This window comes from Ostrea edulis, chromosome 2 (genome assembly GCF_947568905.1).
Source record: "Ostrea edulis chromosome 2, xbOstEdul1.1, whole genome shotgun sequence".
NCBI lineage: Eukaryota > Metazoa > Mollusca > Bivalvia > Ostreida > Ostreidae > Ostrea > Ostrea edulis.
The window spans coordinates 34,368,919-34,381,313 of NC_079165.1; the positions used below are offsets into that span (position 1 = coordinate 34,368,919).

The following is a 12,395-nucleotide window of genomic DNA, read 5'->3' on the forward strand; positions in this document are numbered from 1 at the left end:
ATATCCTCCACTTTTCATCTACATTAAATTTCTCTGGTGTAGCATACCTCCTTAACTCTTAGATATAAACATTAATTTCCCATGAAAGTTTTTTTTCAATACACAGTAAAAATCTATGGCCCTTTGACCATAAATGATAAATTGATGTTCTTCTACTTTGATGTATTATTGATTTTTTTACTCATTAGATGAAGCTTTTCATTTTATAAAAGTCAAACTAAAGCAAGCTTTTATCTGTTCACAATTTTCATGGAACAGTTTATCAGAATGAGAAACATGGATTTTCTAGTGAAGTGCTAGTTCCACCGACTTTTCAGTTAATGCTAATGCAAACTTTCTTACATGTTCAATGTAATTTTATATTCTGTAGAGGTAGCATATTCTGGATCAACAGCTGATCTGCGTATAGTAGTATTTATAGGGGTGAAATGATACAGTACCTTCTCGATTCGATTTTCAATACTTTAGTCTCGATTCAATGATTTTCGATTCAATACAATAGCATGTACCAAATTCTTTATAATGCTAAGATTTTTTATGTTTCATGGTATTTATTGCTTTCTGCAAATAAATTCTACATAATGTAAAAACATTTAACGTAAAGCAACTCTCTTATCACTTGTCCTAAAGCTGAAATGTTGCCATACCCAGGATTTATACGTTGGGGGTACATTTTTCAACTTGACTGCGTCCAATTTGATACTGCAAAGTTTAGTCGTACATTGATTGGGCAATTTTCAATTTCATTGGCCAATCAGAATCCATGTTATAAAAAACAATGTGTGCAATGATTCTAGAACTGTATCGAACCGAAACAGACCCGGAATAAATCGAACATCGAATCGAGACCACTGCATTGTGATTCGGCCGCATCGCGATGCATCGTTTCCCCCCCTTAAACTAGTAATATTGTTCACGTTCTGTGTATTTTTACAAACATTGTATTCAAAGGATTGAAATTTACACCTTGCAGCATTTTGTGCTCATTTTCATGTTTGAATTACACAGTTTTAAATTCACACAGTGAATCTTTTATTACTCGCTTTAGAACTTCATCTCATAAATTGAAGGTCGAAGTTGGCCTGAAGACATGATAATATTGTCAGAGAGTGACGGTTATGTACTGTTTGGGAGCTAAATGTCAATACAGAAGACGAGTTCCACTGTATTTTAATATATATACATGATGACTTGAGAAAAAATATGTTACGTAGAGAATATAATTAAAACGAAATTTATTGAACAAAGCAAGGTCAAAATTATTACAATCGGCAACCTTCTACAAGGAGGGAAATTTTGTTTGGATGTGCCAAATCTTAGAAATATCTGGGTAAGAGAAATTGTTAGCTTATTTATTTAGAAATGAAAAAGTGATTTGAGGCTTACATTAGAAGTCTCTTCAATGTTGTGTGTAGCTAATAGGAATTGATGGGATCCTGGTACTAAATAGAATTGATTTCAAGCAAATGTATTTTTATTAAACTTTACTCTGGCATTCTTATCTGTAAAACATGGTTGCATCAGAAATATAGACTCATGACATAGCATCAAAATTATCTTTATTCCCAAAGTCACTAATTCGGTCCCTGTGTTCGATGTACATGTAGTATTACATGTATATGATTTATTACCCTACATTTCTCACAATAAACTTTCCTTAACTAACCAACATTTTAGCAGGTGATTCTTTTGATAATGCAGAGTTGGTAGTGAAGTGTCCTTATCATTGACACTTAGAGGTAATTTCTTATCTGAAGGACAGGAGGTGAACTCTGTGAGAATTTCATTACCATCTGCCTTAGCTCCTTTTGTAAGACCAACACGTAATACTAACACGTACACAATGATTTCATGGATATTTCTTTCTTCAGGTGAAAGAGGGACAACTCTTACAAATCAACCTAGAATGCGTTCAATACCATGAGAAGGAAATGGAGAGTATTGGTCGGCTGTATGGTAATCTTTATTCTGTTTGTTTCCTACAAAATACTGGAACCAGACATCAAAGGAAAGGTAACCCAGGTGGAAGCAGATAGCAAAGGGCTTCCTGTGGCAAGGGAAGACAACTCTGATGCGGAAGAAGTGGAGACTCCGCGAGACCCAGAGGAGATTGTGAAGGAACTGCGGCAGAAATATTGGCTAGATTTCAGCTTTCCTTTGAAGGACTCCCCATGGCGTTTGGCAGAGAGAATGGTGAATGACAGGAAGGTACATCCGGAATATGTTCCAGAGCTAGGTATGATAATGTATGATTTCTCTCACTATATCCTACAGGATAAAACTTGTATATACTTATATTGTATACCGGGTAATTTTATCCCCACCCCCTTTTTGGCCCTTTTACATTTGGAAGTGATTTTGATTTTGTCCTGTTTTAAATTTGCCCAGACACAGGATATTATAAGAATCAAAGATCAGAGATTTTGAATTTGCCCAGTCTTAAATTTGCTCACCGACAATGAGAGAAAAAGAGGTGAAAATAGAGTGGGGGTGAAGATTTCTCCGTATACAGTATCTGTATGGAGAAGATCTCACAAGAGCAAATCAGAATTTGTAATTCTGGTTTGATGTCTTACATATACAATGTACAGGAATCTTTTTTATACGCCCGTCATTAGATGGGACGTATTATGTTGTGGCACTGTCCGTGTGTCCATCCGGCTGGCTGGCTGTTCATCCGTCCGTCTTGGGTCATGTTTTCCAGACTTTTTTCCATAACAGATGCATGTACAACTTTGAAATTTGGTCCCAATATCTCCCTCAAGAATTGTAAGAGTGAGTTTGCATTTCAGCTGGATTGGTCCATCCTTGACCTACTTTAGGGCTATAAGTAGGTCAAACAATTTTCTGGACTTTTTTTCGTTACAGATACAGATATTGCCCTGAAATTTACACATAGGCTTCCTTTCAGAGGAATACAAGTTTAGTTTGCATTTCAGCTGGATTGGTCCATTCTTGACCTACTTTTGGACTAAAAATAGGTCAGACAGTTTTCCGGGCTTGTTTTTTTCATTACGGATACAGATATTGCCCTGATATTTAGTCAAAGGCTTCCTCTCGGAGGAAGACAAGTGCAGTTAACATTTCAGCTGGATTGGCACACAATGACCTACAGTACTTTAGGGGTAGAAGTAGGTCAAACAGTTTTCCAGATTTTTTTTTTGGTATGGTCAAAGGTATTGCTCTGAAATTAAGTCAAAACCTCCCTTTCAGAGAAATACATAATCAGTTAACATTTCAAACATTTCAACTTAATTGGTGCACCATGACCTACTTTAGGGCTAAAAGTAGATCAAATGGTTTCCTGGACCATAGCTGGACCTTAGCTGAACCAATATCTATATCATAGATAGATATTGCACCGACATTTTGTCACAACCTCACTCTCGGAGAAATACATAATCAGTTTACAGGTCAGATGGATTGGTGCACCATTACCCACTTTAAGGCTTTTCTGTTCAGAATGTGTGTTGTATCAATTCATAGTGCACAATATGCTTCCAGGTTGAATTTCACTGTCCGATGGGCGTATATTGTACCATTTGCGGTACTCTTGTTCTCTTCTATTTCAAACAGTATATGTTCACTTGCAATGTACATAGTTAAAAATAAATCTGAAGTGGAGCAAAAACCTTGTTACTAAACCAGTACACATTTATAGTATGGAGTAACTTGACTTACCTCTCTAGGTTGGTCTCGGAGCCATAAGCATAGTTGAGAATATCTCTATCGGGACCTAACCCGAATGCTGGAACTTTCTGATACCTCACATTCTTCATAGCTCTAGTTTTGTTGATTCTGTACCTCCTCCGAGGTTTGATAGGGTCATTTTCCCCCTCCTCACTCACTAAAGAAGATGATGAACTGAGCATTGTACAATTATCACAATAAGATTAATTTTTCCAATTTTTTCATTAATAGATGTATAATGAAACTGTTGAACCCTCCATTTTATGTGCTGTATTTAATTAACTCTACTAAACCAAGGGTAATCCTCTAAGTTAATCTTGCATATTTTGATTTAAATGTGAACTGGTAATTTGAATGCATTGATCAGTGTATCAATAACGTTACATTATATATTATGATTAAGAATTCTGTGTTTTTTAATACATTTACTCTACAGCTTGTTTGTAGATGAGGAATTTCCCTAGATTAGTATATGCTTGACTATTTAAGATAAGCCATACATAATAAGTACTTGGTAAATATTCATATTCAGTATGGGTCTTTGTATTTTTGGAGAAGTTTAGAGTGATCCTTATCACTTCAAAGCTGTATGATCCAATGTTCATTATTTTTGGTACATAATTACTTTAAAGCAGATTAATTAGCAGGGATAGACATTAACTTTTCTTCTTACTTGCCCTTCGGGCAAGTAAACTCGAAGTTTTACTGGTCCAAATGAAAAACTTAGTTGTCCGAAATATTTACTAGTAAGACTCTAATAAGCCTGTCAACCAGTAATTCTAATTATCTCTCTCTGTCAATTGGTGATACAGTACAATCTACTAGAATGGGCCTTCACTATAACCTGATGATTTGGTAAAGAAAACAGTAATATATGGAGTTGGACTTTACGTTCTAATATTTGATATTCATCAAGCTTAACACAATTATCAGAATAATCACATTTCCTACTTAAATAATCACTTGCCCCATCGGGCAAGTGGGTATTGAGTTTCACTTGTCCGAACTGGGTTTTCACTTGCCTCGGGCAATCGGACAACCGTTAATGTCGATCCCTGATTAGTTTTCAAGTTATTAACTCCCCATAATTACCTGCTTGAAATCATTTGCATGTAAAAGAACACGGTGAGAAGATTTTTGAAAAAGTAAACATAGTGGGTATACGCATAAATTATACATTGTCTGTTAGGTGTCTAAAAATATCCCCACATGCGCCAGGGGAATCCCAACATGATGTATATAACTCATATGCAACTGTCTAACTTTAAGGCTGAAATACAATGAATTACTAAAGAGACTTTGATATTTTTATGGCACGGTACTGTTGTAACAAAATACACAGCTTTACACAGATAAGACCACCAATGATCTAAAAGTCTGAACTGGACACATGGTTGTTGCTTGAAATGGCTTGAGTGACGGTTGTTTGTAAACACCAATTTAAATCAAATAATTCTGGTTAACACAGGTGAAATAATGTATGACATGTCGTACAGCCTCATAATTATGTTTGTGTGATGATTTAAGAGCATTTTTACAAGGTGGAAAGTCAAAATTCAGAACATACAGCTTTAAAATGAAAGGGAGAAAGAGAGAGATTAGGGGAAAATTTTATACATACTAACTTTCTATGCATGCCATATGCCTAATGTACTGCATTTCATGAAATTGACACAGTAGAATAATCACCTTCCTTTAAAGACCTTATGTTTTGTGAAATGCTGGCTACCTCTGGAACAAGATTCGCTGTCTAGGACTCGGCTTGTGTAGCATCAAACATGCTCTTGTGTATCAAATCAATTGAGAAACATAAACATTTTAAGGAGGTGATATTGAAGTATTGCTACATAGATATAGGATGTTGATGACAGAGAAGTCATCCAGTTTGTTACACAGTTGTTAGTCTGCCATTAACATCTGTATCTAGTGAAAATCCAAGTATTTAACAGATAAGAAAGATTCTATGGTGTCCTTTATCACTGAAATATATCAAATCAACATATGAATAAAAAGTTTATCTAAAAATATTCAAGTGAATGTTATTGATGTACCTAAATGTTGAGTAGAAGGCCACTGAGCAAGATATTTCTTCTCGTGTAGAAGTTTTTTAATAAATTGTGTCTCATAAGAATACAAGAACAGACCTGTTAATATGGGAGCATAATCTATGCCCCTAGGTGTCTCAGCAGACTGTAGGAAGACCTGATCTCCAAACAGTACATAGATACATGTATTTTCAATGAGGAACTCCAGCATTCTTTTTATATCAACTTCAAAGTACTCGTTTAGTATCATTCTCTTACTATATGGCGTGTTAAACAAGCTTCTCTTACACCTCTGTCAACGCTTGGAATCACATGACAAGATATAATGATATTTTATGTATATCACATGATATAAACAGTCATTCTCGTTTCCTTTCCTTTTAAAAGTTGTGCCAACAGGTGATACTTGTCATCAGGCCGCTGACACTTTTTTTTAAAAGTACATTTTTACCACTTAGCTGTTTGTCTCTTATTTCACAATTTTTATTGTATTTTTTACAGCCTTTGTTACTTTTGATTCCATGTTTACATTAAATGTCCACCACGTGAATGCCCTACATTCATATGCATATCACAAAGTAGTACCAATTTTGGATCAGAAAACAGTGATTTTAAACAATTTACAGTAAGCTTCAATTTAATTACACCTAAAGCATTTTGTAATATGACTGAATATCTAATCCAAAACATAAATGTTGGATATTAATAGAAACTCTTTTACAAGATTTCTGTAAAAAGCCATTGACTGAGTGTTGACAGAGGTATAGTGCGAGTAGCACACGGAACTCTGGGTAGATCAGACTAAATTTTAGTTAAGTAATTTTTAGCTCACCTGAGCCTTCTCAAGTGAGCTTTTCTGATCAAAATTTGTCCGTTGTCCGTCGTTGTCTTCGTCGTCATTCTCGCGTCATAAACTTTTCATCTACTTCTCCAGAAACCACAAAGCATTATTGGGTGAAGGGTATTCAAGTTTGTTCAAATTAAGGGTCACGTCCTTCTCCAAAGGGAGATAATAGCGAAATAGTGAAAATGCATTAGCAACTTTTAAAAAAAAAAAAATCTCCAGAACCACCAGGCCAATTTCAACAAAATTTGGTACAAAGCATTTTTGGGTTAAGGGGATTCAAGTTTGTTCAATTGAAGGGCCACACTCTTTTCCAAGGGGAGATAATAGCGAAATAGTGAAAATACATTGACAACATTTGAAAATGTTCTTTTCCAGAACCACTGGGCCAATTTCAACCAAACTTGGCACAATGAATGCTTTGCTGAAGGGAATTCAACTTCGTTGAGATAAAGGGTTATGTCCCCATCAAAGGGGAGATAATCACCAAAATGCCAAAAATGGGTGCCAGGTGGGGTCATTTATTAATCTTCTCAAGAACCAGAAGAATTGAAATTTACATGAAAGCTTTTTGACATAGTGCAGATTCAAGTTTGTTAAAACCATGACCCCTGGGGATAGGTTGGGGCCACAATAAGGATCAAAGTTTTACATACGAATATATAAGGAAAATCTTTAAATATGGACCAATTAAGGTATCTCAGGTGAGTGATGTGGCCCATGTTCCTCTTGTTTGATGATCGATTGATTACAAGATTTGAATATTTTTAATGCAGAGCCAGCTGTGTGGTAACCATTAAAGGAACCATGAATTTGCTAGTAGTCAAAATCCTGATCATTAATAAGATTTATCCTAAACAAACTATCCTATCATCAATTAATGATAAAACCCCATATTTATATCATTAATGGTAAAAATCCACTCCCACTGATGTTAAAAATATTAATATCTTTTATTTATACAGGATTGCACAATTAGTTATGACTGTATGCAAACCACAGGCAATTATATCGATTGGGTTTGAATTTTACTACTCTTTAATTGTAAATTCAAACCCAAGTGATACAATTATCTGTGATACAAACTAGTTTATATTCAATGTGGTCCTGTCTTTAAGCATGTATTACTGTTAAATGATGAAATTTGACCTGCTATTAAATTTAGTGCCGTTGGCGCAAGTGACCTTTTGTGCCAAAATTAGTAGACTAAGTACATGTATGTGTGCATGCCAGTGATTTTCCATTTCAAAAGTATTGTTTGAAAAGTTGCAGGCCATTCTGCAGTTGATTTAATACTGTACTCATGTTGGAAACATCCACTTGTGTAATATCAGAAGGTCGATATTTTGTATACACACTAACACAGATGAACAGTAATTGTCTATCAACAAACATTGTTTCACAAAAAATTATAAGTGCACAATCATTTATTTGACTATATTTACAGGTCATCATATTCTGAGAAATACAAAAAATCGTCACTTAACGTAGTTCCACACTCCTGTGACGTCATAAGATTTAGCAAAGTCAATGATTTAATGACTGGAACATAAATTTTGCTGGGGTCTTTTTCAATAGTTATTTTTTAAAAAATTGTCAGCTATAAAATATTTCAAAAGTCTTAGTTATATTTGAATAGTCAATGATATGTGTTTCAAAATATTGAATCCAAGGACAATAACTCCGTTTTCAATAAATTATTTATCAAGTCCATTATGCGATAGATTTCCTTTATTTTTCACAAACATTTTACTAAGGTGATAAGGAATCATTATCTGTGTCTTTTCATGAAATTACATAAAATTTTAAGCCATGAGTGATTTTGAATAGCTCAGCTGTATGGTGCCAGACTTTGATTTTTTATGGGGGTATACATACTCTAGAAGCTATAAATTTGAAATTATTAAGGAAAGGTATGAATTTTTGTTCATAAATAAATGTAATAGGTGTACATCTACTAATATAAACAGAAAAAATGATATGTAAACCATGCTATAAGGAAATTGTGTCCACATTTATTCGTTTTTTAACATTTTGGAGAATAACGCTAATTCAATAATTTTGCACTTATTATTCTAAAACTTGATGAACATATTGAAAATGACATGTGTTTTAGTTATTGACATGTTTCTTGATAAATAAATGCAATTAAACAATTTTCTTGTTGTTTTTATTTTAAAATAACAACAAATAACTGTTTCCAATGAATTTCATAAAAATCTACATGGGGTACATGACTTCAGTAGTGTCTGTAATGAAAATTAATATGGAAATCCTTAACTAATTTGCATTTTTTCATTACTCTGAATGTTAATTTATTGATTCCAAACAAAAAAATGCTACCTAAACCCCAAAAATCCAGGACTAAGGACCCACCTTAATACTAAAAGTCTGCAATAAAACAAGTTAAAATTCAGTCAGAACTACCGGGGTATACCCACAAAAACTACATCAAACCTACGTCAATGCATTTAGAATTCCTGTGTTTTCCAAGGACTTTAACAAGTTCTTTCTCATGGATGAACCACATGACATGGACTTTCACTGGTTTCAGGACAGAGTTTGAGAAATATGGAAAACACTGTTGTCATGCAGCTTTCCGAGAATGAAAGCATATACCAAACTTGAAATTCCTTTTTCGATGCACCCTATTCTCGTTTTGCAATATATTAGTACAATACTAGTACTGGAGTTAAAAAATTGATTGGAAGCTATGGAGTGTATGCTGGAGAAAAACAATAGCCTTAGATCAAACTCTGTGCCAAATGTATTATTCAACGAATTACTGCTGTGCCAAAATTAATTAACTCCCATGTCTTGGCACTTGCGTTGGGACCAAAATACGTATTCACCAAACTATCTCGTTTTACAGTACATATCAAAACATTCATCATCAAACATGAAAATACCACAGATGATTTACATACATGTCATAGAACTGAGCCACCTCATAGAAACCATAACACTGATATAAAACAGCCAAATAAGTACCATTCTGACCACTAATGATATACATTTTGGATTTAATGTTTAATGGTAATTACTGTCATTGATCTCAAAAATCTAGTCTTTAATTTATCATGAGGAATGGTGATGTAAAGGGAAAAATTGTACATTTTGATACTTTCCGAAAGGTTTTGTGATTTTGAATTTACTAAAATATCTTTGGAATTTTTTGAGAGCCACATTTGATTTACACCACTTCTCTCATATCTTGTGGCAAAATAACATCAAAGTTTCTCCTTCACAGCAGTGAATATTTTCTTGAGGAGCTTGGTAGAACATTTACAGGGTCATGCAATGTATGTTTGTTTTAAGGGGTTTTATGAAGTTTTGGAATCCAGCATAGGTACAGTAACTCAAATTCATTAGTCCCATTGATTGAATATTAAAAATGTGTTTAAAATGGAAACTTGATTTTAAAGAATTTTGTCGTTAAGAACATGCATAAGTTAAATTACCTATTTTGGAATTAAAGCTAAGTTTCTCTTAAAAATACAAATGTAATAATGGGCCTTAATTACGAACAAAAATATGCTGATACAAGCTTTGTCATCTAGAACCAGAAATATGTTGAGATGCAAAACAGAACTTTTTTGTGATTAAGAATATTTATAATGTTTATGGCACCTATTCCTTTGTTTTCAAATTTCAGTCTATAAATTACTGACAATGTGATTTGGAAACCATTTATAGTATTTTTATCTTTAAATTCACACACAGTGGTTTCAAAATCCATCACAGACGTCAGTCTGTATTATGGTTGAAATGAATTCAAGTATGGTCTTACACTGCCTCTTTCAAATAAGCTATTTAAAACTTTCCAAAGAACAGGGTAAAGGGTAACTATGATGTAGATCTAACTGTTTGTTGACTTAAAAAGTGAATCAAATATTTGGGTTTTTTTTTGTAAGACATCATGATTGATATCTGACAGTGTGTTACAAAAAAGAATGGTCAAAGAATCAAATCTTTTGGCTCTGTACAAAATACATTATGAATGATCAGTGTTGTAAGTCAATTGATGAAATTAAGACAACTTCATTTAGGCCACAGTTTTTTAATTTATTAGTTTACGGATTTAAAAAAAAAAAAAATTAAGGTCAGTCGGGAGGGGAAAAAAAATAGAATAAACATTTGTAATATCTATCGTTGTTTTATTTTCAATAAATCATTGACATTATTTCATGAGTACAAATAAACAAAACATGTATTTTAAAAATATTAGATAAAAAATTCTTTAGAGTGACTAGTACGTTATGAATTTTGAAAAAAAAGAGTGAAATTTCAAATTCAGTGTATAACTACATACATGTATCTATGTTACACTTTGGTAGAAAATAAGCCGAGAATGTATAAGGTCATATCTCTTTGATGTTGTAAAGTATCCAGTATTTATATAATGTTGTTCAGTAATTTTGCTGTATATGCTCAATAAAGATTTTACCTTTACAAATTGTAAACATAATGAAAAAAATTAATATCAGCACTATTACAATTGTATGTAGTAATTCCATTTTTAATTTCAGATTGTTTATACCCCCATGAAATAATTTTTAACCCCATTTTTCCCACATAGACATGCCCATGGAATTATCTACCATATCTTTTTGAAAGAAATGTTTCTTGTTTTTCATTTTTATTTGATACTCAAATTCTTTCCACCACTACACAAGGTATACTAATTTACGAGAAATATGCATACTTTTCTGAGTTTTATCTGGTCATATTTTTTACAGGCGTTCATTATAATATCAAATGCATCTAACAATTTCTCACACTGTTCTATTCCCTGTTAGGATTTTTGATGGCAGAGATGCACGTACATGTATTCAAATACGTTTGTTATGACATGTACTACTGTGGTATAAAGTCACTAGTTAGAATAATCTAACTGTGTCTCGGTACAGGCCCTCACCACACTCAAACCAGGTCCGTAGAACATTATCAGTTTAACGATAGAACATCCTATCTAGTAAAGTCGCTAACAACTGTACCTTCCTCTCATCTTTTAACACCCAAATAGCACTGCATTTTGTGTTATGTTAACAGCAAGAATACCGCCAATTGTATGAGAAGTATTTATTGCTATCAATTCCTTTTATTTCGTGATGAAATGCTATCTGGCATCTGTTTCGTCGACAAGAACGACATAGGTATCGTTACTGTCATCGTGCGTGGTCATATCTGTTTACATGGTTTTTAAAAATACGGAATAACGATATTTCGCAAAACGAATAGTGATTACCAAATACAAATCAATAGGTTTGCAGTTCACGATTTTCTATTCGTAAAATTGAAAATTCATTTTTTTATTTTCGGTTTGACATGTTGGGTAGATCGAATCAGCGGAATTTTTAAAAAAAAGTGGAAATTTGCATTTTTAAAAAAAAAAAATTTTGATTCCCCAGAAATTAGGGTCGGCAGATCCGTAAACCAAGAAATAAAAAAACTGTGGCCTTACTGTTCAAATTTCACTCAATGACCCTTTCATTTTGATAGAATTTTCAAATACAGTTGATCTTCGATATCTCAAACATCGATATCTTGAATTCTATGGATATGCTGAATTGAGTTGGAAGTCCCAATTGCATTGCTTTTGTGTAACCTCCATATCTCAAAATCTTGGATACTTGAATTTTTTTCTTGAGGCCCCATCAAGTTTGAGATAATGAGGTTTGACTGTTCTTTTATTTGTAATATACATGTATGTTGCAGCTTCATGATATGCATGTCTCATTCACAAGAGTGCCAACACTCATTGAACTCATCTGTAAATGTAGCGAAGGTTGGAATTATGTTTACTAATGCGTTTT

At 33.4% G+C, this 12,395-nt stretch overlaps 2 protein-coding genes across 3 annotated transcripts in view; one reads left to right on the forward strand and one right to left on the reverse strand.

Annotated features, from left to right (window-relative positions):
* Positions 1-12,395, reverse strand: part of LOC125681679 (potassium channel subfamily T member 2-like) — a 92,354-nt gene that overhangs the window by 74,303 nt on the left and 5,656 nt on the right. The window contains exon 2 of the mRNA XM_056153844.1: positions 3,682-3,847. Coding sequence (XP_056009819.1) covers positions 3,682-3,779 — 98 coding nt within the window. The 5' untranslated portion in view covers positions 3,780-3,847. The remainder of the gene's footprint in view (positions 1-3,681; positions 3,848-12,395) is intronic.
* Positions 1-12,395, forward strand: part of LOC125681684 (glycosaminoglycan xylosylkinase-like) — a 38,487-nt gene that overhangs the window by 10,620 nt on the left and 15,472 nt on the right. For both annotated transcript variants that reach the window (XM_048921871.2, XM_048921872.2), the window contains exon 2: positions 1,872-2,236. In XM_048921871.2, coding sequence (XP_048777828.1) covers positions 1,921-2,236 — 316 coding nt within the window. In that variant the 5' untranslated portion in view covers positions 1,872-1,920. The remainder of the gene's footprint in view (positions 1-1,871; positions 2,237-12,395) is intronic.